This window comes from Varroa destructor, unplaced genomic scaffold (assembly GCF_002443255.2).
Source record: "Varroa destructor unplaced genomic scaffold, Vdes_3.0 BEIS01000001.1, whole genome shotgun sequence".
Classification (NCBI taxonomy): Eukaryota; Metazoa; Arthropoda; class Arachnida; order Mesostigmata; family Varroidae; genus Varroa; species Varroa destructor.
This window is the reverse complement of record NW_019211454.1, coordinates 21,009,796-21,037,099: the sequence shown is the minus strand read 5'-3', so window position 1 is coordinate 21,037,099 and position 27,304 is coordinate 21,009,796. Positions and strand designations below refer to the sequence as shown.

General features: G+C 43.0%; 1 protein-coding gene across 12 annotated transcripts in view; it reads left to right on the top strand.

Moving 5' to 3' along the window:
* Ehbp1 (Eps15 homology domain containing protein-binding protein 1) overlaps positions 1-27,304 on the top strand; it is a 93,374-nt gene that overhangs the window by 44,219 nt on the left and 21,851 nt on the right. For all 12 annotated transcript variants that reach the window (XR_015319824.1, XM_086978439.1, XM_086978435.1 and 9 more), the window contains 2 exons: positions 26,666-26,835; positions 27,006-27,148. Coding sequence is in view for 11 of the 12 variants with exons in the window: in XM_086978439.1 (XP_086834565.1) it covers positions 26,666-26,835; positions 27,006-27,148 (313 nt within the window). In the remaining variant the exon portion in view is untranslated. The remainder of the gene's footprint in view (positions 1-26,665; positions 26,836-27,005; positions 27,149-27,304) is intronic.

The following is a 27,304-nucleotide window of genomic DNA, read 5'->3' as shown; positions in this document are numbered from 1 at the left end:
GTTTAAAATGCATTTCGGAGTGTATTCATTTACTACGCCTTCCTGTCTCAGTAAAGTGAACAGGGTTTGCAATGCAGTCGAGTGCGCCGTGAAAGCGTAGTTGACGACAGGCATGCAGGACCACAGACTCGAAAACACAGTCGTACTATGATTGCTGTACTGCCTGTCGTCTGGGCTCGACAAATGCCGGCATAGCGAATGACGGCAATTGAACGTCACTGTATGGCGTCACGGCCAGAGCAGGCACATAAAAGAAGCAGCATCAGCATCAGCAGTAGTAGTAGTAGCACTAGAAACGGATGCAACCGTAATAGCAGCGGCCCATGATTTATTACGGGACTTTTTACTAATTAATGCGGTCCAGACTAGCAGGTCCAATGGTGGGAAGCCATGATGATGAGTGAACTAAAGCGAAAAAGCTGAGCGGGCGTCGACACGTTGCGTCCCAGTTCTTCTTTGCCTCAGCCTCTCCCCATCAAATACCCATCCAAGGCAACCCAAGTCACCGGAGGCGACGACGATGCCTGTGTACACTCTGCTATCGGCCTCCTTTTTCCTCAATGACACTATCCGCACATATACCCGTTTTTGTCGTCTTCGGTGTTGTCGCGGCCTCTTCTTTCTTTCTCTTTTCCTTTGTTTGTGGCCACTGTCGTTGAGTGACAGTGCGTTTCCTCTACTTCTCGCTAGCGCATAGGAAGTGTCGATTTCATTAGTGCACGGGAATCGTCCCGCATTACCTTCTGTTATTAAGTTGAGGAGAAGAAAGACGGATTCCTTTGGGGGAGGGGGCCTTAATCAGGTCAAAGTATATAATATAGAGATTGTCATAAAACCCAAGTTACAGCTAAAAGCAGCCGAGGTCACCACGCAATGAGTATGAGTAGGCAAGCGTCGGTGTTTGGAATATCAAATTTCGGAATAGCAGGTCTTATAGATCCGTAGACTAGCGGTAGAGACTGGTAACTCTGCCTGTCGATGGGTAGCAAAAAAGAAAATACAAGGTAAAAGATTCAAGATTTGAGTTACTCTTCCTTGCGAATTCTCTTCGTTGCTCACCCGCACATAGATCGACTGCTATTGCTCTCATTCTCTCGATCTCAAACCCCTTGGACTCAAGTGTTAAATTAAAGTTTTACGGTCCTTGGTCACGCATCCGAGACGCGACTCGCGGCTCGAAAGAAGCCCTGAAATGGGCGACCAGAGTTGGGAGTTAAAATCGGGAGAATGGAAGGAGTGTTGTAGTACTACTACCAGTAGTGGTAGCCGTGCGACCAAACTGGAACCACTTGAGGAGTAGCTTGCGGGTCCTGCGACCAAATGGGCCCGTTGGAATAAGAAACCGCTTTTTATACCAGCTTTACCCAATTCACGTCGGCCACACGCACTGGAACTCATAGACCGGACGAACCCTCAGAAGAAGAACACTACTCGTATGTCCATATCGAACTTTACCGAGGTTTTTGTAAAGTTTCACCGGTTGGCCACAGCCATATATTACCAACGAGCCAGTGATGGACGCGTCGCGTTCAGTTTCGAGGTGCGAACCATTTCATTGCTAATAAGTGTACCTGAGGAGATTCTAGCGAGGCCAGTGGGAAACCTGTCAAAAGCTTCTTGCTTGAAGACCACCCTGTCAAAATCTTCATCCTGGGTGAAGCCTACCATCAAAGCATCTGCGTCTTCAAGTGGCGGTATATCCTCGGTATTTGGTATACGAGGTGCAGCCGCCGGCGGAACCGTAAATGTTAAGCAGGGATCGTGTCTAAGCACCTTGCATAGCCAAAGCAGTGGCACGTGGCAATCTAAGTTTTCCTTAGTCGACACTTCGAACATCGGTATATTGTAGTGCAAGTGAAATTGTATCATCACTTTTCTTATTTTCGGCTTGGCCACATCGCAGAAGTTTGCAACGAGCACGGACGGGACATTTCCACACAGGTCACTTAGTCTTTTCTTATCGCCATATAAGCGGTCATAAGATCGGCGTGACTCAACAGAGAACATATGTATGGCGCAGTCAGCCCCACGGAAAAAATCATCTTCAAGCTCTCCGTACTTTTCTTGGCCCGCCGGTTCACACAGCATTAGTGAAATCGGCCCTCCACTCGTCGCTAAGACAAGAGGATGTAGAATAGCTCCGCGGACCCTCAGCGCCTCTTGTGAAGCACACAGGGTTTCGCAGAAAGCTGTCTTACCCACCCCATAGTCTCCCAGAATGAGACACTTGAATCGGGATAAGTTTTTGTCATAATCCAGAGAACTTTCAGAAGTCATATTTTATCGAGCTAGTTGAGCTAGCGCTTTCGCTTGTATTCCACTTTGTTGTTTTGACGTAATTAGATCAGTTGCAAGCCGGAACAAGAAAAGAGCGGCTGAAAAAGCCGTAGCTAGATTCGACTGTATCGCTCATTTTCATCGAACCTTCGATTTATTTCCATTATAGCTTTAAGTGTCGATTTTGTAGAATACAGCGGCTTCTACAGCCCAACGAGCGAGGATGAGGATTGGAAGACTCTTTCCGTGAAAAGGGAAAGGCTGAATAATGATGATCAGGTTCTAAATTCGAGGACGTGCAACAAAGATCTGCCAGTTATTGCGACCCAGTCGTGTATCGTTATTTCCGGGTCACGCAAATGCCATTCCTTGCTTTTTACAACCCCTTTTCTATCTGTGTTGGCGCGTACAGCTGTATCGGGGGTGCGAGCCATTCTATGCGCGCTTCGTATTCTTTTGTAAAGTTGCTCTATTGCTGCCAATCATGGTTTTGTTCGCTCTACTGACATTACTCAACTGACTCAAGTGACTGTCTTTTCCTTTACAGCTTGTTTCAAAAATTTCAAACCATATTCACTCTGCTTGGCCAGGTACATCGAACGAACGCTACCGGCCTCGATCGAAGTACGTCACCGGGGGGTCCAATTCCTTAAGAAACAAGGGTGGATAACGTTGCTCATTCGGCGCATTATTTTTGGTACTGACTTTTGCTTATGAGCGCCGTTCAGGGAATAAATAATTTACCCATTTCACTGTTTATGCGTCTTCTAATTTACTACTTATAATTAAATTGCTAACTACTGTGACGCATTATAGCTCTGGTCATCAACTGGTGATATTTATGTCATCAGAAACCTCACCTTAATTTTACATGAGCTCGCTTACACTACAAATTATTGCCTTGGGGTCAAACATTGGCGCTGATAATGCTACCAACTTCCATCAGGTACAGCGTTTTTGGAGCTCTCTAGGCGATTGGATGTTGTCAGTGGCTAACAACGCTGCGAGACTGGCAAGGCAACGGCTTTCTTGTAATGCTTGCCGAGACCGAATGAAGCACGGCAGATCCGTGCTTTCTTTAAGAAGTTTTTGAAATCGTAACGAAGACGCCGATACATAGCATAGTAACCCTTAACTTCGTTTGACCACAATGCGTTAGACAAGGCAACATAAGAGGTTGATCTCCATTGGTCTCGTCTTGTTGAACTAGATTAGTGCCGTTAGCAACATCGCAGACAACTTAGGGTTTAGGAAATAGAAAGTAATGTAAAATGGCTATAACAGTCTGGATGTGAGATATTGAATCAATTCCATTGTAGCTTAGAATCCTGTCGGACGACAGAAAAAATCCGGATTTAGTTTCGCTTTCAGCGCGCTCACAAACTGGAACTTATAGATGCGTTCATAGTATTTTGCAATTTAGGTTTGATCACGAGCGACCAAGACGCAGCGGTAAGGACGACTAATCTACCGAAAACGTTGTGTAGACCTTTACGCATCATTGATATCTATCCAGAGCTAGTTCATTACGTTAAGTGGTCGCTCAGTATTTAGTTACTTGTATCGCATCGTGTTTAGTTTGTATATCTGTATGTCCCGTAAGTTAGTTTTTTTTTTTTAATAGTTTTAGGGGCAGTCAATGTTGTGCTGCGAGGAAATCTGCTGTACAGCTCGGGGGGAGCCCAGCTGTGGATGAGACATGCCTTAAGGGTTAAATATTCTGCGTTGGATTACACGAATCAGGCTTTTTTGGTCGCCTTTCCACGTAGTTTAGGTTTTATCCCCTTTGCCGTTTCGATCGTTATAACCACTGGTACCGTCACCTACCTGGAGCCTGTCCCTTATTTTGATCGCTAGTAGTCGCGGTTGCACTTTACTCATTTGGCTGTACGTCTGCTTGTCGTTTTTGTACTCGTACTTCACGCCGATGCTTTTTAGCGACTCTTCCGCTCCCTTAGCTGCTTTCATCCTCCATTTCTCAAACCCCGCCGTCGCCCCGCACCCTACGACGGAACGCTGGTGAGTGTTACTGTAGTGTTCAGACGTTTGTGCTGCTATTTGTAACGCTCTCGGTCGTGATCAGAAATCATTTTCGGAAATGAACTAACGCTCCCACCGGATGCTGATATCGAATCTAAACGTCGCCATCAGAAAGCCAAATCAGCAGTAATAATCTATATATATAATACATTTATGACGCCACCGAACAGAGCAGGGCTTGTATTTATGGATCAAGAAATCTCAGGGTACAGCCAGCTCTAGTATGTTTCCTTTGACCTTTGCGTATTTTTTTAGGTGACTAAACAACGCATTGTCGACTCTCAATTCAATGACAGAATTAAGTTTATTTTCTTATTATCCTTAAACGTGTTCAGGTTACTAACACTGTATACATATAGTATACAACAATCAGCTGAAAGCCCTAGTAAATTAAAAAAAGGAGCTTGAGAGGATTGCGGCCAAGTTCCGAGCATTGGATTCGGGGCCTCCGACGTTATCGTGATGAGGGCGTACGTATAATATTAACTTTTAAGGATCAGCGGGGGAGACTCGTGGCAGCAGCAGCAGCAGCAGCAGCAAAACGAAAACCTGAGAAGGATACTTTCAACTCAGGGGTAGCAGTTTGGGTCCGTGCCTACTATAAGGCTCCAATATACGATGTTGCTTGAGGCCCAGGGGAGCCGTAGACAACCCGTCTGTGGCATCGGTACTGACGGCCCAGCGGGACCATGTTCGACTTCTAGCTTAGGTCGATGAATTACACACCACAGCATATCACCCCTCACGCGCACATATTCTAATAGAAACGTACACACGTAGATATATATCTACCTACAGCTTTGTATTGCCGTGAGCACTGCCACATGGCCTCAAGCTGCTGCTGCGGCTACTGCCGCCGCCGTTATTTCTCTTACCCCAGGATCACGGGCTCCAGTTTCAAGCCAACGTTGCTCTAACTACTACTGATGCCTCCACCGAATCCCTTCATTCAAGTATCGTTGCAAGCTTTTTGCTTTTCCTTTCAATTCTAAGGGATCTCAAGACTACACTGGCCTCTTTGGCTGAAGCAGATTAACCATAATGTTGCTCTTTGACCTTCCTTACTCAGTTCCTATTTAGAGTGAAATTAATTAAACCAATCTGTAATAAAACTATATATCTTCTGTTAGTTCGAGGCACATAAAGTATTGGCCGTTCTCGGTGGTGAAAAGTACCGGGATGCTAGTTATCAAGGGCCGATGGCCATTTCAGTACACGAAACAATTTGGGCATACGAAAAAACACGATGGATGATCATGAGATCCTCTTCATCATACGTATTTTAGAATACTTCACGAACGATGTTCGCGCTGCAAGTCGGTTTGTTATTGAGGACTATAGAATTGTTTGGGACTTCGTAATATACCTATACGTATACAGAAAATGGAGAGAAAAAGTGTTCGCTAGCAGAATAATGACTACACGATAGATGAGGTTACGTTTTGTTGAAGGTAAACTTTCGGTTCAATGAACAGAAGACACATAGAGAAGCGTTGGCGTGCTTTTTTCCCTTCAGCAAAAATCGACGAAGGAAAGACTTGCGGCACTGTGCTTCCAAAGCGTTCGCCTTCACCCGCTGTGTTGCCCTGTAAAGATTTGCAGCTTACTTAACACGCTGGACAAAAACAACAACAATATCATAATCCAGCAACAGGCCGGTCTTACGCAGCCGTTCATTTGCACACGAGGAACTTTCTGCGTGGGTCATGGATTCTAGGAAACGTTTGTACTAGCCAAACGCTCTTGAATTGCTCACGAAGGGAATCATTAGTATTAGTACAGCCAAAAACGGGCTGTTATAATCATATTGATTCAGTGACACTGTTAGGTACATATAGTTGATATAGGATGTACTACAATATAGTGTTTGTATTTTTGTTTGTCATGTGTGTGTGTATATATATATATAACTGTTAGACAGATTTCGTGACACGCTACGTTGTTGCTCCTCCTTCGAACGCCTCCAGTTTAGCTTCATTTCATAGTAATTGATGTTACGTAATTCTCCCGTTTCACATATTCAGTAGCTCTCTCATATACACGAATGAGCATTTTCCACTCGTGTCTATAGTATATTAACTATAAAGCCTGAGATGTCACCAAATAGAAATTTAATCATCTTGTAGGAACTCTCATTTCATGCGATGCCGACATGATACTTCGTGTCGATAAGGTCATCAATTAGCACCTCAGCCATGTTTTTCACAGAACCAGGCTCGCCAGATAGCCCGAGAGCCGATAGCAGAACTCGGGCCAGATTAGCAAATCAAGAAGCAGCTTTAACTAGGACGATGCTGATGGCTTCGACGATGAGGGTCGTTCTATACATATGCTTTGGCACGGCCCTGGTGGGTGCATGGCCGGGACGATGCGCGCTTGCTGCATGTATGTTGGTCATGTTAATATACCAATTTTAATCTGGTGTGCGGAGTATAGAAATAGATTAGATACATACAATAATTTACCTTGTGAAATCGGGGCGTGAGTTTAATCGACGTCCATACGTATAACAGTGGATGAAGTTGCTCAAGGCCAGATACAGTAATTTGCCCGTTTCTTACTACGGGCATTGGTTGCTGTTGCCATATGTAGTAGTAGTAGTAGTAGCTATGAGATAGGCGAGCAGCTGAGTAAGTATATACATAATGATCAGGGAGTGTTAATTATGTAAGTGCGTGGTAAATGTGGTCCCTCAGTAGGCCTCGCGCCGTAAAGGGCCATCGGCACAAATGGTCCTTTCTGTAGGTGGCCGTAGAATCGTGTATGTTCTAGGAGGCAGTTTCGGTGCACTCTTCTATTCATCGTTAGTTTCCTATGTGGGGAAAATTACGGAAACCCGCAAGAAAGAGAGCACGGCAGATATCGTAGCGATATGGCAGCGCTACCTGTTCTACAACGCTTCAGTGTCTTGGCGCGATTTCACCGCCCCCCGTGCTGGTTACCTCCGCTCCTGCCGTAGCTGCAAACCCCAACGAACTCATGGCTTCCTCCGTCCAATCTCTACCTGACTCAGATTATCCATTAAAATGCTGTAATGATTCGACAATCCCTACGTGCTCATTTTATTCGTTTATGTGAAGTGTGCGAGGTGTTTAAAAGATGTCTGGAAACGTTGGGAGCACAAGCCACGGAGCGCTGGTTGAACCATTGTTGTGGTGAAGCCATGGAATCATTCGCCACTTTGTGGGAACGCGCAGATGTTGGCAGTTAATATTCAACCAACTTGTGGAGGGGCAAGCAGAGTCGGTCGAAGAAATCGACGCCTGAAGAGCGGCTTCACGCACATCTCGACGATGATGGCCAAGGCTAAAGGCGCGCAGATGGGAAGCCGGCGAACGAATGCGGCTATGGCTATTGTGTTGGTAAACAATATGGCCAGTGGGAGTGCTTGTATATGTATACATGGCATTGTACTAAGGCTAGCGGTTGGGTCCCAGTGTTTGGCGGAGGGCGTTGGGGGCTTCAGGAACTATCAAAAGTTTATATTGTTATTTGTCTATTTATAAGTCCCATTGTTTTGCTACATCAAAGCCGGGACCTACTTCTCGCTGATTCTGTTGTATAAGAGGATGGGCCCTGGTCTGCTCGGTACAACGGCTTTGTTATAGATAAAGGCGATATTATACACATAATGGCGGTACAGGCTTCTACTTCGTTTATTTTATATCTTCAATTTTGACTTGCTTACTGTGTATTGCCTTTTTATGATACAGTCAGCTCAGATGAAATATGTCCAATACCACTTTCGCATTGTTATTATAGTGATGATTATAGTGACTAATAAAAATGTGTGATGACTTTAGCGTCCTATTTGAGTATATGCTTCTATAAAGCTGTCGAATTCTACGTTTTGTTACTACAGTAATAACAAGAAATGCATTTATGTTCTTGCTTGTGGCCCCTCTAGCACATTCTAGCAGAAGTTACCCCTAATAAACACTCTCTAAAGTTTAGCTTAAACTTATGTTTTGTGTAGGGAAACTAACACATTCCCACACTTATCACATGGCTAAAAGCAAATAACCACCGGATAGGGCGGTGACGAACTAAAACATTTCACAAACAAAAAACACTTTCCTCGTAATAATTACAAAGAACAGTTAGCTTTGTTCTGTGGCATTTGTATTTGCACATACAGTAGATGATAATAATAATAAGCTTTATTTGTTCTATATACATATATAGTACCCGCTCTTTTCAGCCTGATGGCCTTCAGTGGTTCTGTTCGGCACTTATTTTCTAAACGTACACGCATTTGTAAGTTCTCTTCTTTTCTTTTTTTAGTTATTCTCGCTTAATTACTTTGTTTTCCTTTTAAAAACGTAGTGCTTTTGGAAATCAGACCGCGTGAAAACGGATGCCCACGTAAACCTGTGTGTAACGAATGGGAGCAACGGAACTAAGCTGAATTATTTCTAGAAACTTTGTGCCATAAGGTGTGGTTTCTGATGAGAATGGTGCTGATGAAGAATTTTGTCTGCTGCTGGATAACCTATACAAATCGCGACAAATGCCAAATATCATCCGTAAGTTCGACTGCATTATGGCATACTATTTTTTATATTAGTACAAGTTTTTAATTATTCATGTAGAATTGCTTGTAGTAGAAATTCTCGGTGTATTAATCTAGCCATTGGAGTAGAAACTCGTCTTCGGATAAGAACACAACGGCCCGGTTTATAGACAGTGGCAAATTGTGTAGTCTCGCACGTGCCGCCTATGGGTCGGACAACATGATTAGCTTCGCTAACCCCCCAGGGAAGCGAAAAAACAAGGCCACTGCTACTACTCTTATCAGGCGATGTATATATGTACAACAGCGCGTAGGCCAAAATGACTAACCAACCAGCCAGCAATGTGTCGGTGCATTTAGCCGTTCCAAAGACAATTCAAGCAGAGCTCCTACAAATATGCCATGCACAGAAAAATATATGCGGTGAGAGAGGGAGGGAGGGTTGTATGTTAGAATTAAGTATTTTCTATCAATTCTATGATGACTCCACCGTATGAAGAAAAAGAAGCAGGACGATATATCTTTAGCAGTCCAGTTACCCCGTCTTTGGTCGAATCCTGTTCATGCTTTCGAAGAGTGTCGCAGGTTGCCACCTTAGCGTCTATTACGCACTATAACGCTTGATACTACGCCGATCTGTCCGACACGTTAGTCGCTAGGTTGATAACATACGGTAAGCTATAACACAAATGTTTCACGATTTATGTCCGGCACTGCCGTTAAGCCTCGCGTTAGCTGATCAGTTCTTAGCATGAGCTAAATGTGTCTATACCAGGATTCCAACTTTTTCCGCAAAATCCTGCGTTTACGTTACTACTGCACCATTACAGATTACGATAGGTTAAGTGATCTAAATTGCCGTTTATACCATCAGCTTGACCATGAGAAGACGGTTATGCCTTTTGGAACAGCATAGTCGAGTTTTTTAAATATCCATTAATTTATTAATATAACAAATTCAAGAACGTAACATTTTTTTTCACAACCTTTTGCAAGTAGATGTCTATTTAAAAGAGTAAAAAAAAGGCTTAGAAAGGTAGGCGGCTAAAAAAATCTTAACATTTTTCCGTGATTTATTTTTTTAAAACTTCGATCAACCGCACTTTCAGCAGTAAAGTCGCTCCCTGTTGAAATAAATCAGCAGCAGCGTGATCGTGCGAGAAAATTGCAGGAAGCCGTTTGGTGCACGTATGCCACAGGATCTGGGAACCATTTTGCTAATTAGGATTAGCCCATTAGGAATAAGCGCAGTCGTCGTGTTACATTTTCTGCCTTTTGGTTTTTCAAGGGGGGCAGTTGTTCACCTGTATCATACCCCTTAGCTCGGCATGTAAGAAGACATATGGCCAGTTACGTAGTCGCCGGGCAGGAAACGCGGTGAACTGCTAGGGGCGAAACACCTTTGGAGCGTCCGCCGCCTCCACGTCTGGCGCTCTGAGTTCGGGCGAGCTAGCTCTTGCTATATCTTTTTCCTTTGTCTTCTTTTTCCGTATAATGGCTTACTGCTCGAGTAGCCTGTCAACCAGAAGCAAATGAACGAAGGCAAAGAACGAGATATTTCGCTGGCAAAAAATGCACGCTTGTATTACGACTATCAATTGACAAGGAAGACACACCGTCACCAAATAATCAGTGGTGGAATTCTCTGACAAATCGGGCGTTACCGAGCTTCGAACCGATCCTACCCTCGTAAGTTTGCTATGGGACAAGGGTCTGCAGTAAGGGCCATATTACATCTCATCGTATCATATCCCAGCCTACTATGCTTTTGTCCTACGCAGCATAGAAAAAATGGCGACGGAGACTGTTAACTGCCACAAGGCTCTTTGGTTGCGTGGGGCCAAATAAAAACGCTCGAGATTACTAACTTTACCACGCTAGATCGTAATTACCCAGCTTACGTAGTGATGGGAAGTTACGAACAGCAGCGAAATCCCGAAAGTGACATTGTATCATTGTCGTCAGTTAGCCAGCTCACCAGAGCCATCGTAAGAGAATTTAACGAAAAGCTCATCCAAGGTCTATAGGAAAAGGGCCCATATGAAAAGAACAAATGAAAGAGAGGGAGCAAAATAAATGGCCGGAAGATTTGAAGGGGAGTAAATGGGAAGTGCAGCGGGCGATATGGACGAGGTGAAGAAGATCTGCAAACTCCTGCAGGAAGAAGAGTATAAGTGGGACTATCTAGCAGAGTCCCTGGGTCGTTCTGGGAACTGTCAAACGTTCGACAGCGATGCTATCGCTGAAAGTGGATGAAATAGATGTGAGATCTGTATTCATTTGTGACCCAACCGGGCAACAGAGCAAAGCCATTATTGCGAAGAGCCGAAAAAGGTCGTTTAGGCGAGCTGTTGTCATCAAATCCTGAACGTAAAAAATGTTGCCTACACACCTTTATTAGGACCCCGTTAACGGATTGCAGCACTAATCGTTATCTCTTTATATGATGAACATCATACTAGCTTATCACTTGATTGCGTATATTTATGCAGATATATAGGGTTTGTGTTAAAAATCACTACTACAATATTTTTTCGTTTGTTAATATCAAAAATTGACGGACTACATTTAAAGTTCTATTTCAGCTCACCGTTGTCTTTACTTCGATAATGTTCTTGTAGTCCATTATTATAAGTTGAGTCTGTTGCAATAATAGGACAACTGTGTGAGGAGGCATAAACCCTTTTGGAGAGTTGCCATTACCATGTCCCAAAATTTTGTTTGGGTTACCTCCATTTCTGAAATGCCTAACCTATCCTGCATACATCGCTGTCAACGAGGCCTTTGTGGGTCTTTCAAACGGGCCCAACCTACCCTAAGAATGACCGCTTGTAAAGGGACTTCTGAAGGCAGCTTGATGAGGCCTTAGACATAGGCCATCCGGGAGCCTATACTGCTTGCCGGTTGAGCGTTTAAGTAATAGTAAAACTAAAAGTCCCGACGGCCTTTCCAAGACGGAGATCGTTACCCCTCCCGGAAGAACTCTGCTTAGCGCTATAGGCCCTCACCCATTCGCTTGGCTTCTTAAGGCCGACCGACAAATGACGTACGTGAGCTGTATGTTATCCCTGCGGTAAAAGGGAAGCGACTGGTCATTGTCGACACGAAAGCTTGAGGCCACTGCGTCGCAATTGCGCTGCTGCTCTGGCGTTAGCCCGACCCTTTTGTCTATTCAACTTCTGTCAGCGGCCTGTCGCTCGTTCGAACAACCAACCCACTAAGTGACGTTTGCGTGAAGGGAATCCATTTCAGTCAGCCTTGCGATGCCTTGGCGGTGCTTGCTTGTTTATATTGATTGCAGACGACCAGGCGTCGTTTCTTTTCCGTCTGGTCGACTCTGAGAGTCGTTGTTACAGACTTGCAGCGATGCAGGCCATCAAATGGAAGAGATCGATGCCTGATCGGCCGAACGTACAGGTGCATGCTAAAAGTAGTTATACGGGGGCTGACAAAGTCTTGCATGGTGGCCGAAGCGTACAGTGGCCAGCAGAATAACGTCCAAAGAGGACCAACATGAAATAATTGGTAGAGATGAAGATGCAAGGTCGTAAGGGGAATAGCGCGTGGAACTCGAACGTGACCTGCTCTTCGATTACACGTCGCGGTGATGGCGAGAAAGGGCTGAAGCTTTTTAGATATTTTTAGACTTTTTAGGGCTGAATATTTTTAGACAAAAACAGGGATTTTTTTTTTAAAATGTGTCCAGCTTGCGGAAGACCGGTTGGAATACGTAATACGGAGATAGTTTCCGGTTCGGATAGCGAAAACATAGATCATTATACGCTGCGCACCTCGGGATCAGCGGGTGACAAGACGATTGTAATCCAATAGGAACTGACTAAACTGGATGCACTCATTTGACCTGCAGCTAGCAAAGAAAACTCTATCGGTTACACGAGTAGACGTATCGCAGAGCGTAAGGAAAGGTCGATTTAGCTTGAAAATCGGAGTATTGCTTAATGCGTTCAGACCGAGAATTGTACAGCTTCCGTATAGCTGAAATGGCAAACGACTGGCCCCTATATATAACGTCTGTCGAAAAAGTGTTGATCGTTCCTAAACCAAAATTGGAGCACATATTTTCGATATGTTCAAGTGATAGCATTAAACGCGCCATTTTGATCGATCACCCTGTGTCATCTTTCAGCTAACATGGTAAGTTGATCATTGTAGAATTTCTGCGGTTGTCGTGTGAAAAGTTATAGCGAACGACTATTGTATTGCTCCATTGAAACTAAATCAGTACCGTCCAGGGAATTCTGCGGAGACAGATGAATGATATAAAAGTTCATGAAATTTTTGTCAGGTAACTTAAAACATATGTGGTCAAACATGTCGTAGACATCTTTCCGGTTTACTAGCTTCGGTCCTTTTTGTTTCAGTATGTTGCTATAATCCTGTTAGCTCTTGACAGTAAAAGCTCGAATCAGTCATTTTTCCAGACGGCAGCAAACAATAATGCACGATTCCTTTCTAAGCCTATCAAACACATGGCGTCACCTTCTTTGGTCACATCTTTTAGACGTTGTTTTGCTAGCCTATCATCTGCTTTGTAAACAGCTTGATTTTGTTGCGTTTCTATAGAGTTTCTGCACGATCAAATGATTTTTTACGTCGATCAATATAGTTTATAACTGTTTTTATGGCGTATATTTAGTACTTTGTTTAGTTCCTGCAATAATTGCATTTTTTTTTTCTCGAGTAGTACAACACTATTTAAGAAAAAAGGGAAAAAACCGTCTCTATATTAATTCTTTCAATTACGTACATTCATCGTAAACGGCGCAAATGTCTATATGGACCCGGGTAGTACTTGTGCCTTTATCGTAATAAAATGATTAAAAACAGGGCGTTTTTGCAGAAATTTCACACATCTTAAGTTCAAATCTCAACTGTAAAACGCTTGACACCTTGCAAACATGGTATGGGACTTTAAAGCCAGCTAGGTAGAAAAACGGTCAATCCGTTTTTGTTAATCCAAGTAATACAGGCTTTTCTTATATATATATTTTAACTGTCGTTCAATATATTAAGTATTTGGGGGTGTCCACAACATCGCAAGCATTTGCAACGTCGATGCAGGAAAAGTATTTCTATACTTAATCAAGAGTCCAACGACGTATCTCCCTATCTTGCAGGGTTGATGGAAGTTGAATGAAGTGGCACTCCAGATTAAATTTTAATTCAGTAAGATAGTGCCGAATAAATTGACGATTATTTTAACTCTCTTAATTGAAGTAGGTTTAAAACTTGTCTGTCATTTAATACAAGAGTAGGCGGTTCTCACTAGAAACATATACTGCAGTATTGAGGTAGCAAAAGTTTATCAAAATACCGGTAGCACTTCGTGCGTTAAAAATATTGACGCGCATCACTATTTAATGAAATCACATGTCTAAGAACTTATTAAGTTAACGAGCCATTTCCTTATGCAGTCCTTTTGGCTGCGGCATTTCGAAATGTATTTCAGTTTATCTAGCGCTTAGCAAGGCGTATAACCAAAATGTAGGCTTGACGTTTGTCTAGTATTGACCTTGTACGTCAAGGTTACGTTGCTATTATTATGAGTCTCTCTCTCACGCACACACATACACAGGTATAGACATAGAGAACTAGAGAGACATTAGTAGTCATATCTCTAACTCTTCTAGAGCTGACGCTATCATTTGAGAAGTGAGCGTGCGCAACAAGAAGACTTTGTAATACCGAACACAATACAGTTTACAGCCTTGACAGGGCGAGCTCACTTCGTTTCTATTATTCCTATCTAAGGCTACTAACTCATCGATAAAATATGCGAATGGTTCGCAAACATCGGCAAGTGGTGGGGAAAGAGGTGGGGGTAACGTAGAACTGGGGTCCTTTGGGACCTCATGCTGAATACCACGTTGGCCGCTGCCGCTACTGCCTCTTGGATGAGTCATCGCGGACCACTGTGGCACATAGGCATGAAATTGGTCACTGTGGCCATGCCCTTTCCCTTGCTGCTACACAGTCTGTGTCCGGACAACCCTATCATGCTTACTTGTCTTTGCGGCAGAACCACGTCTGTATCTGCCAAAGATGTGCGCCTGAAACAGTCATTCACTAGGGACGCTCAGAAATAGGACGCTGCAATTGGGTAGAAAAAGCAAAATAACGATGCTTATAACGGTACCATAGCGATTCGATTCTGGCACCCAATATTAAGCAGGTGTGCGCCTCGTTTAATCACTAAGCGTGTACACACTCGTCTTATGAGTGATTACACATAAATTTCAGCCAAATTGACAATTTGTATCTCAAAAATAAATTAGCTGATCTTCGAAACATGCTATTAGTTGCTTGTTGACCCTAGGCGTTAGGATGGCCATAGGGGTACGAATCGAAATTACATGCAGGACTAACATATATACGCTTACATAGAGAGTGCTATATGTTTCATGCTTGGTGCAACGTTGCCGAACGATGCCGATTAAGCGGAGTGATTTCAACATATCAACTCAGCTTCTACCAGCTACAGTTTGTAACATGAAGGCGGATTACAAGTATATCCTTTAATTTTTGCTTTGGTCAGGATAGTCGCTAACTCTAGTGTCCATATGAACATTTCGGATATTGCCGATGTGCTATCCTTCGATTGAAATAGAGTAGATTGGCATGTGTTTAATTGACAGGTGAAAATCTTGTAACCATTTGGGTAGTATCTGATACTATCCAATGGTATGTGAACTATACGAAGCTGCCAAATTTCCGTCAAACAAAAAAGTAGATCCCTTGCATGGACATACGAGATATATATATATATATATATATATAAGAGAGTTTATAGGGAACGCCACGCATTTCCTTGCATATTTAGCTGATCCTTACCTATAAGCTGCTCGCTAGGCGTGAGAATAAGATGCTGACTGCGATTTATGCAGTGGGGTATTGTGACAAGAGTACACTGAAACGGTGTTCGGGGAGGTGTGATCTAGGTATATGTGTGTGTTACCAGTCGATCTCTCTACTGAATGGCTAGATCTTACAGAGGCAGCATGCTTTGAATAGAGAAATTGTTAGCAAGCTTGTGGGCATCAGAGTGCAGGCTTTCACAAGATTTCTGTTATTGGCAAGGTCATCTCGTTGTAAATGCTGTCCTGGCGCTCTCTGCTGTTCGCCAACGTCCAGTGCTCTAGGAAAAGGTATAAGCACGACCGTGAGCGGCGCAATAGATGCCTCCAATAGATGAGGCGCCAGCCGCCCTTAGAATATCGGCAAAACTATATACGAATATAGCTTACTACAGCTACAGATGTGCGCTTCTGGTGCGCACACCGAGGCTCTTCAATGCCTTCCAACGTCGCCGCATCGTTCAAAACAGGACACATGAATTGCTCCGGGTAGAAATCCCGGACGGGGAAGGATTTTTTTTCTGTTTCGATAATGGCTTTGGTAACATATAATTTGCCCTCTTTTTCCTGCCGGAATGCCATCCGGCCGTTGGTAAAATTCGTATATGCTACAGTTAGCTCCGTTCTAGTTCAATTGTTGTCGTACTCGTAAAAGTAGGCAAGAGCTGCCAATAGCCATGGTTTGCCCTTATAACTAGCAGAGCGATATCCTAAAGCACTTTTCACCGATAAAAAACAATTTTATGACTTAAAAATCTGGGCATACGAGAACCGGTCCTTGCTTATCAACAATAACGACTAATTCTTAATTATTTGTGAAGACTCATTTATTATTGTAAACTGTAATACTCGAGCTTCTCTGGCCAATCGGAACTTCAAGCGGCGCCGTCCACTGCCGCCTTATTACGATATAAAGTTTGATCACACTGCCAAACAAACCGATAGAAGCGATCCGACTAGTCAGCTGTTATGTATGGCGTGTGGAGGCACGCAAATCCAATCTACGATTTATTTATTTGCGCTCGATTATGGTAAAGTATGTTTACGGCAAGTGTTTCAGTGTGCTAGTACATGCATGAAAGGAGGAACAAAACATGTACAATCGCCTATTCTGGGGCGAGGTAGGTTGTTAAGAAGGTCAATTTAATTTTATGATATTATGAAAACAATCGTCTTATAGTAAAATAGGTACTCATGAGCAGGCGTCGGGTGGTTTTTGGCCAGCTATGATCAGGCTTTGTTCTGCATTCATAGGATGCCCCTAACAATAGACCGACTACTTCGATTCTCGTCGAACCCAACGTCGCTAATAGAACCAATTATAGCCAGTAGGCATCAGACGACATACCTCTTTTTTTTTTTCTCAGAGTGAATGATTCTTTTTTTGTTATGTACAGCTAAGGGCTATTTGATTGCTACAGCTAAGGGGCTAGATTGTGATTCTCCGGTACTCGCGCTGATAATGCTGCTGCAAACACTACTACTCAACTACTAAAAGTTTCCCCAATCGTAGATTTATACCACATGTAATACTTAGCAGAAGCTCGATGGTTGCTCTGGCATATAGATCAGCGGCATCGGTGATCACTATAGAAGTAAAATGGCATCGCTGTACATTGTGTTCCTTGGCATAAACGACCGTTAATTCAAACCATTTCATATTTATTAGGCTAGCTTCGTTCAATTATGGATAGAATTCTGTGTAACCATCGGGCAACCGTAGCTGGATACATGAAAGGTGCAGCATCTCCTAATATTAGAGAGAATCCGTAGTTTAACTCGAGAAATATCAGGGAAATGGCACCAACAGTTTCAGCGTTGCTCCATAGGGCAATACAAACATAATTATTGACACTAGCAAGAACTATGACGACAGCATTTGCTGAAGCCTATTCGATACTCTCGTTTTTTCTCATGCTTGAATAGCTTCCTAGTTCGGAACATAGCGGCGGATAGTTCCTAGTCGCAGCAGGATTCCACGAAGGGTCTAACTATAGTAGAACAATAATCTAACTCTACAATAATGTTTCAGTGGCCATGATTAGAGTACGCTAATTCCCAGTGATGCGGTGTGCGTGTGTGTGTGTGTGTGTGTGTGTGTGTACTGGACAGAAACGTCGCAAAATGGCGATAAGAATACTAACACCTGTAGCCCTCTAGCAATAGCTGTTCGTTCAACACCGCCGTCATCCTAAATGTTTCTCAACAATTGGAAGGATCGGGGAGTTTTTTCGGAGAGAGAGGGCATGTGAAAGGGACGGAGGTGCAAGATGATCTAGAGGACACCAGAAGAGGTAGGCGTAAGGAGCGTTGCTAAAGGATTCAGCTACTAATATATAATGTGGCCACTGCCCCAGAAAGGAATTATTCCACCTTTCCTATATCATTTCTTGGAAATCGGCTTGCACACGTTTTCAGGCCCTTTGGCTCGTCGTACCATTTTAGGGATTCGCTAACAGCTGTGACGCTCTGCGTAAGGCCGTTTTTTAGATTATCATTGGCATGCTAAAGCAGGCTCTTATTATTCGCTCTATTGTGATCTGACCCTGTCTGGCGTTTATAACCCCATACCTTTACCTGATATTGGCCGCGTTGAAGACTACGAACCGAAGAGAGAAGTGCACGCTTTCATAGATCTTGAATTTATTTTCGATAGATAACGACGAAGACTGCGGAAATGGATTTTGTGCGCGTGCGTGTGTGTGTGTGTGTTTGTGTGACAAACGAATCGTAGGGCAGAGGCCGGAGAAAATGAACGATGTGTGAAACGAAAAGCAAAGGTTAATCCTCTGAGAATTCGAAATTACCCTCCACCAATGGCCTTCCTTTCCGGCCGTCATCAAGCGCATCGAACACAACTTTTGAAGATAGACAACATTTTTTCTGAATGATAGTTTCCTAGTAATGACATCAAAGTGGCCCTTTACAAAGTAGCAGACATTCCTCTATTTACACATTGTTAGCAACAACTATACCTGTAGACTTACTCAAACGAAACTATTAAACATATTAATGTAATATAGAAGATAGCTATGTAATATTTGCAAGGGGCAAAACGTCTCAGCAGTCGCACAGTCTCTCAGCAATTAGCGGTCATCGAGCTACATTGATATTGAGGACTACTTTTATGTATCCATATGGACATTGCCCAAGTTGAATTTAGTTCGGTCCGTAGCACAGTGGTTGAACGTTTGTTGGGGACCGTTTATTGAATTTAACTGTGTACCTATAGATCTACGCCACCTGACTTTATCTGGATTGCACAAAAATTGTAGTGACCGTACCATTTTTTCGCCTATTTTGAGCACTGAAAATCAGCGTCGCATTCGGAGTATGAATTCGCGTCGCATGATCCCCGCCTGTGACGGGGGCTAGAGATGAATCCCCACAACTCTCAATTGTATGATCGTCGTTTACGATGTAAGTTGCAAGTGCTATAGTTCACACTTACTATTCGTTTCAGCTGACTCGTACTTCTTCTATTCTTTCTCTAATTTTCCGTTCCCTAATATATGGTTCAGCTGCAATCTCTTACTGACTGGCCCAAAATTCTACTAATATGAATATCATCTTAATTATAACAGCGATAAAACTGCATGCAATAGGACCCACAGAAAAAACGAGCAATCAGAGTTATATTTTTAGTTGCAGCTTATTTTGAGGCTTCAATATAATCATATTATAATTCTATAAATTGGAGGCAATACAGAAGGTGTATGAAATGTTGATCGGCTGCCATTCTGCGAGTGGTCCTTTGCACAATATCGTCGACCGTAGTGTCATTGAGCATTGCCGAGTAAGCTAGACGAGGCCGGACACCGATTGCCCCTCAATACAAAATTAGGATCGACAGTTGTCCGACGCGGTCTCATAGGTAACATTCAGGTAGCTTTCAAATGTTCCTTTTTGATCGTTTAGCAATGCTGAAATCAAGGGTAATGGTTGGATGGTTGGCCGACTAGCACAACAGAATGCGTTATAAAATCACGCCGATAGCGGGTAGAAAAAGCTGTCTGCAAGTACCAACGGCCAACAGCGTCATTATCATTGCGTATGGTATGATCTTATAGATAGAAATGCACATATCTTTACGGATAATTCTGTTCCGTAATTGAATTCAGATAGCCCTGATCACGATTTATCATTATGCCCTTTCTCGTTCTCTTGATAAAGCCTGTACAAATGCTGCGCATGGGTGTCATACTGTTTTCACCTTCTTAGGAAGCATGAAACACGCTCTCGGAGTTATTAGTAAAATCAACCTTATGACTCTATATTGGCCAAATGGTCTTATTACACTACGAGGGCATCGCTCGTCCATAGATCGGTCATAATTAGACCGTTTCATTTAGGCAATGCTTAGTGACGAGCTAATAAATAAAGTGTTAAATACAAATAGTATTCATAATAGTATAAGAACAACGATTATTCATCGCTGTTACGCAGTAAATTAGCTTGACTCTTGCCACTTTACCTAGGGGTCAAAGGCTTACGGCCGTGTACGGCGAAAATGCAATAGGTGTCTACAATTCGCACACTCAAGCTGAAAATATTCTATTAGTTTTTTGGGGGTTCCTATGGGACCGACGAAGTATCACGTCTTCTCGGAGATGCGGGGTATAGGCACGCAATGCGAAGCTTCTTTCTGTGCACATCGAGATCAACTCTGCTGCAGATCTATGTATTGGATTACAGACTTCGGCCTGTCCCAGTATATGCTAAAGAAGGGAACCCCTGTGTTACTGAATCACAGTGCTTCCTTATTTAGTAATGAGGCCCGGACTGACTGAGGGCAGCCGTGAAGGAGCTTAATTGTTGTCCCGCCACAGGCCACCTGTTGAATAAAGAACCGTACGAGCCACATCAGTCAGCCAGAAGGACCAATGTGCGCCTTCTCATTGGTATCTTAATAGGGCCGAAGTGAGTGAATGGGCCAGCAGCTTAATTAGGTCGCAACGTTTCCCTCAATAGCGTCCGTAGTAACATTCGGGTCTGCTTGTAGAAATTTCGCTTTGTTTGTCGAGGGTGGCTGAAGTAGATCGCTTTGTAGAACTACCTCGTGGACGCCATTCGCTTTTTCAGACATATCCATTCGAGGTTTATCATCCTTCCCGTCTCCGTTCCCGACTGATGGTCGTTGACAAATCGACCAATTATAGCGACATGAAACGTGACGGTTTGATCGTAAACAACTAGTTCTCATCAATACCCCCCACTCGCAAATTTATCAAAGCTACAGATATTCATAAGTGATACGATTTTCTTAGAAATTATGAAATATATTTTGTCAGACGTCTTTCTGCATTTTGTTCCCACTAGTTCTTCGGTTTTGGTAATCTCTTCTCGATTGAGGTCGACAAGATGATCGTATCTGGCTCTACGAAGTCTTGCTTTCCAGACATGCTAGCTACAAGTATATACACGCTTAAAGATTTTTGTATTTTTCTTGCTGCATTCGGCTTGATTCGTTGCACACACGATCCGTTTCGTATTTTTTAAACTTTTCCCGCGTAACGGTCGCCGCATCGGCCGTTGATTTGCTGTTGGTGTAGCTCAATCGGTCGTTGCGGCGGATGACGACGTGAGTAGCACTTTCTTTCCACCCGTTGGTGTACCATGTCGTCCGGTCGCATTAGCAGTGGTAAGTGGTGTTGTTGATGGTAGTATAACACTGTTGGAAACCCGTACTGCTCCCGAGCTTTTCGGATCGCTCTTTTTCTTCCGCTTGAGATGTTTTTTATTGCTTTAATTCTTAAACAACGTTGCGCTACGAGCCATCCAGCTTCGGGTCACCCCTCGTCTACAAGTCTCCTAAGGTTAACCTTGGGCAGCACTGCCGTGATCGGATTGTCCCCAATCTGCGAATGATCCTTTTATCACCACCACTGGCGCCACTACCGACGGTAGTTTCACCATCGTTTCTTACGCCAGGTTTACACACACACATAGACACTTTTTCATGTCTTGTTTTTTCCGTTTTGCCTCGTTACCTTGTTCAAGCGGAGCCTGTGTCCTGGCGGTTCCGACGACCCCTCGGATCTATTGCCGATTTAGTAATGAACGTCTCATTTTTTCCAAGCGACATTGACCTAGCTTATCAACACCTTCTTTTATCCTTTATTCCCGATTCTGCCAGAACTTGTCATTGTAGATATTTTACGTGAAGTCGACTTTAAGCAGAAGAGAAATTTTCATTGTTTTCATTCGGATGGTAGCCATCTTACGCTCTTTATTCCTACACGACTTCACGTGAGTTCACTGCTGCTACGGAAGCTACTAATTGCTGCTACTGCTACCGCTGCGGTCGTCGTAGTTCTCTGCGTGAGTCCAGCAATAGAAGTAGGTTCGACGTAGGGCATTCATGGCGATTCAGGGGGTGTAATGAAAGTAAGCAGAATCGAACCGTACATTTTGAGACGGCAACGAGCACACTTGATTAACATTATCTGGAGCCATCGAGCACGCGAAGTTGAGCGTGCGCACGCGTACGACCGGCTTATGCAGTAACTCAGTAGTCATGTGTACGACAGTGTACAACTACATAAGGACCAAGAGCAAAGCACATGCGGGCTAATGCACCGAACGTTGGTGCTAAACTGTAAATTACTAGAAGAAAGGATAATTTAGTAAGCACCCTGCATCGAACTGTTTTCAAGTTTGATTACTTCTGGTCTCGCAGTTCACTGACTTGGTTTGCTACCTCGCATACGAATAGAAACTCACAGAAACACTAAGTATTGTGTGACACTGTCATAGTACTATAGTTATATAGAAGAACCTGCCAGAGACGAAATTAGAGCTTTTCGTGTAGAAAATCACGTTTATAGTACAGGTCGGTTAAAGAAGCCGGATAAAAAAGCTCCCTACCCAAACACCATTTACCAATTTGAACCTTTTGGAGCTGAGGTGCTGTGTAGGCAGGTATCACTCAGATTAGGAACTATACCTTTGTAGTTTGCAAGAAGCTTGCATGCTAGGGCCTTTTTACCATTCAAACAGAGTCATGTGCAATTTGTCTCACATTCGATCTTTTCCATATGCACCTTGGAAGATACGTAGGAACTCCCCATTAGTCCTTGTCGACATCAAATAACACCTATACATATTACTTGTGAATAGGAACTACCTCTCAGCCAACGTCACACTTTGTGTGGTGGGGCAGGCAGGATTTTGCCACTGCAAGAGCTCGCCTGTATAAAACTTGTCATGCTAAAGCTCACTACATCGGTGAAACTCAAATGGTAATAATGACGACCATTCAGAGCTTTCTCAAGGCCTCACTAACAATGTTCAAAAATGAGAAGTTATACGTCTCACCAAGTCTCCCTGACATACGGCCCACACATGCTTCTCTCGCTTAGTTAATTACTATGACCCATATAGTATTAGAAATCATTTATTTTCTACCACGCATAAATGACAAGACCATCCGCAGGGGCTGAGCGACCTGAAAGCAAACAAGTCTTTTATGATGATGCCATCACTGTGCTCGCCAGGGTATATGGCTTCGCATAAGTAGCGGCTTTAATTATGTAAACGCAATGTTCCGATATGAAAGTTGTCGAGTCTCCAATAGAAGACCACGTATATAGTGCCCCGAAGTACGTAGGCTTATTGCTTTTAGGTTACAGTTCAATACATGACACTTTTAGAGAACGTGATAGTTAATAAGCATGACAGTCTGCAGGTACCTGTGGGTTGCCCCGATCCTCATTGTAAACATTACAACTGAAGGTAAAGCTATTTGATAACGCGTTACAGATTTGCCATTGTGCAGCTAGCACGGAGAGAAAAAAAGAAAATAATTTCAAAAACTGTGTACAATATGACGTGGGCTTGTGTGGATACCCGCTCTGGATAGGTGTTGTGTCGATTTTAGAGTATTGGGATTTGGGATTATCGTTAATGTGTTGATCCCTTCGGAGCAAAGTAGAAGGAAGAGCCTGTTTTCTAGTCGCCCATTGAGTACTTCACGAGCCGTTTAAGGAAGAGGTAGGCATAAAGATAGAGGTAAGGAGAAAGGGACGAAAGAAAGTGAAACGTCGGACGGTGGCCAAGCCATCGACTTTTTCTGCTGCTGCTGCTGCTGTAGCTCCATTGCTCTTGAGTGGCCCGATCGGGTGTGAGTAAGTAGCTAATTATGAGAATTAGCTAAGCAGCAAATTTGACTTTGTCCAAGGTTAAATTTTTGCTAATACTACTAGAACTCTCGTAGCGCACGCTCGTGTCGCTTTCTATTGGCTCGCTCGCTTGTTCTCCTAGCCCCCATTCGTTCGTTAAATTTTCCAATCTAGGCGATCCTCAATATAGTTATTGCAAACTACGGCAGTGGCCTTTGGACCAGCCAGCCGAATCCACGTTGGCATTCTCTTCTTACTGAAACGTTCGAGGTCGTCCTATGCCCTGAACTTCGAAAGCATATAGCTTACTCCACTAGCTCAACTTGCAGTTTATTCCCTAAAAGTGAATGTGTGTTTGGAATGATGAAAGAGCACTGACTGTTGAGCCAAAATTAAGACTTTTTGTAGCTTAAAACAATCTTACCGAACCAAATATGACGCAACCTGATTTTCTGATCTGCATAAAAATTATGAAAGAATTATTTGAATAAAAGCCGCAAAACCGTAAAAATTTTGCTACAATTTTGCGGCTTCTATGCAAAACATTCTCATAAGTCATCCTTTCATTGATATAAAATTAGGACCATCAAGTAAATTCTGCAAAAAAACAAATAGATAATGGCGTGATGGTGTGAAATCTGGGCTATACGGCGGACATACATTACAATTTACACTCAGCTTCTCGCAATTTTTGCCCGCTAGCTAAATATGTATGTGATTTATGGGAAAGACGACGTTTTCTTCATTCAGTAATTAGGGAAAATTTTCAGCTCTTGTTAGCCATTCATAGCCTGAGTCCGAATCGATCGTTCTTCGCGATGGCACTAATTTGTAACACACCGTTTGGTAAAATCTGTTTTTGTCAATACTATTAATTGTAACCGACCAAATAGTTCTTCGACGACGAATATACTTTAACCTGTAGCTCATTTTATCTAATTATTAAAGTTATTACTTAATTATTACTGCTAGTTAGTTGACTTCATGAGGTGGCAGTGGCCTTTCAATTTATTGATTACTCTAGGAATCAGCTACCTTTATTCATCCAGGATAGTTGGTTTAACTGGACCTATAAAGGACCAAGTTCTGTTTACCAATTTCTAATATACTAGTTTACCTATATCGATCGATCCATTAACATACTCAAACATTTTATTAAAAAAAAAAAAAAAAAAAGCAGCTAAGCACTAAAATTATTACAAAATTTGCCGTAAATAACGTGACAATACTTAATGATGTTGGGAGCTCGTCCTTCTACGTACTCGCTAAGGTCCCCCATGTTCGGCATAGCAGTGCGTCAGCATAAGCTAGGGTCCTTATACTTAAAGACCTTAAACACTACAATCTTTTGTTAAACCACGTTATTTTACAAACGTTGACACATTGCAACTGGACTGAAATTGCAAAATTAATTCAACTTACTACTAGAAGCTTCACTAACCTCATCAGACATCATACCTAACCTACCCTAATCCATACCAACACTTCCGTTTGGGCACAGGGATTTTGCTTCGAAACAATTTTCAGTTTCCTAGATTGATGGCTGTTCCTACAGGGTTAGCAGATATCGAAAGCTGTACAAAACATAACCTTGTCTTTCTTTAGATCCCTTTTATATGTTACACCTATTTTAAGTGGTCGAGACCGATCTCATTTTGTAGCATAGCATTACAAGAACGTTGAAATAGTATACATGTACTCTACCTATGTAGATATATTTTAGGGTTCGACCTAGGTTTTCGCGAAAATGACGCATTTCAGGTATGACGTGCTATAGCAAAAATAATTAGGCCGACTCACGCGAAATATGACGTAAGATTAGTGCGGTGGTCGTGATGATAATTATTATTAAAAGGCGACCGAGACAGTTAGGTGCGACGTGGTACGATGCAGCGCGGCTCTTCTACCTTCTGCACGTTACGAACCGTAGTTGTTACAAATACAGCGCGCGTATGTACAGGTAACGATGACACGATTATTGCAAAGGTAATAGTTTTCCCTATACGGTGCGGCTAGGGAAACGACAAATCTGTAGGTCTCAATCAGTGCGAGTTGTAGGAGTGCAACTTCTGTATCCCGCACACCTCCACTCATAGAAACAACAAGAGGAAGAATACAAAGCAGGCAGAGAGGCGGTGGAGATCGGCGGAAAATGGAGAGCAGCTTTATTGAGGCAAGGTTGCAGTCATAGGAGTAGCAAAAAGACGACGACCGTCTTTGAAGAAAAGCAGGCAGATTGGACAGACTGAGCGGTCAGAGACATACGTTGCTTTATAGTTTCTTCAAGCGTTGGGTAGTGCTGTCGTTTCACCGAGAATGTGCACTGTAATATAAAGTGGGTAGAATAAAGGGGCAACAGCGGCGGAAGCGATATACATCGCACGAAGCACGGGAACAGTGAAAGACAAAGCCTCCCCAAAGCAGCTTTCCCCACTCTGGGAACCCATTTTCTTTCGCACCAAAGATTCAATGGTATCATTACGTTATGCCCACCAAACTGCGATTTAGTTGTACAGATCGAACGATCAGTGATTTCACTTGGGTGACCGTAGTGTTTAGAACCCACTGAGTCCAATTGGCTAAACTTCTCTAACAGAGACGACCTGATAATTCTTTGAAAAAAGTGTTCCTTGTTTGTAATTTACAAATATTATCAGCAATTAATCGTAGGAGAAAACAATACGCAACATGCTGCTACCGATGACTTACGAAGTTCAGTCTTACAAACGTAAATTCTAAGAGACATAGCGAGTAATCGTTTCTTCAGGTTAAACTTTCTTTTAAAAGTATAACCAGTCTTATGGTTTTGTGCTACTTTGTGCTTCTACTTATATTTTCAGTTCGGGGGGTGACGATTTGGAGCAACCGGGACCCAGCCAACAGCTGGAAATCAGACCTGAAGGTTCAACAGAGCAACACCAAAAGTGTTCGGACAATACAAAGACCCCTCTACAAGAAGACGACATGACTGGCGACGAAGTGCTGCGTTGGTGCCAGCAGGTTACTCAAGGTCAACTTACTTCTCTCCTTTAAAACTTGTCTCGTTTAGTAAAAGAGTTGACTATGTACACGAAATTATTGAAAATAGTAGCAGGCAATGACACAATGTACAAATTGACGTAGCGCTAGCAACATGGAGGTACGAAGCTAATTTCGACACGCCTTGTCCAAATTTCGCAGGCTATCCAAGTGTGACCATCACAAATATGACGACGTCGTGGCGCAACGGACTAGCGTTCTGTGCAGTCATACACAGCTTTAGACCTGATCTCATCGATTTCAACAGTCTTTCACCATATGACATCAAAGGCAATTGCAAAAAGGTCTGTGATAACAGAGATAAAAATATGACCTAATTGAGCTAGTCACTTTACCGTTGGGGCATTATGTTTAGTTAAGCCAGTGATGTTCTGCGTACTTCTAAAGGACTATAAGTCGAACAGGTGGGGTAGCCTAAATCGGAGTGAATCCCTCTCCGC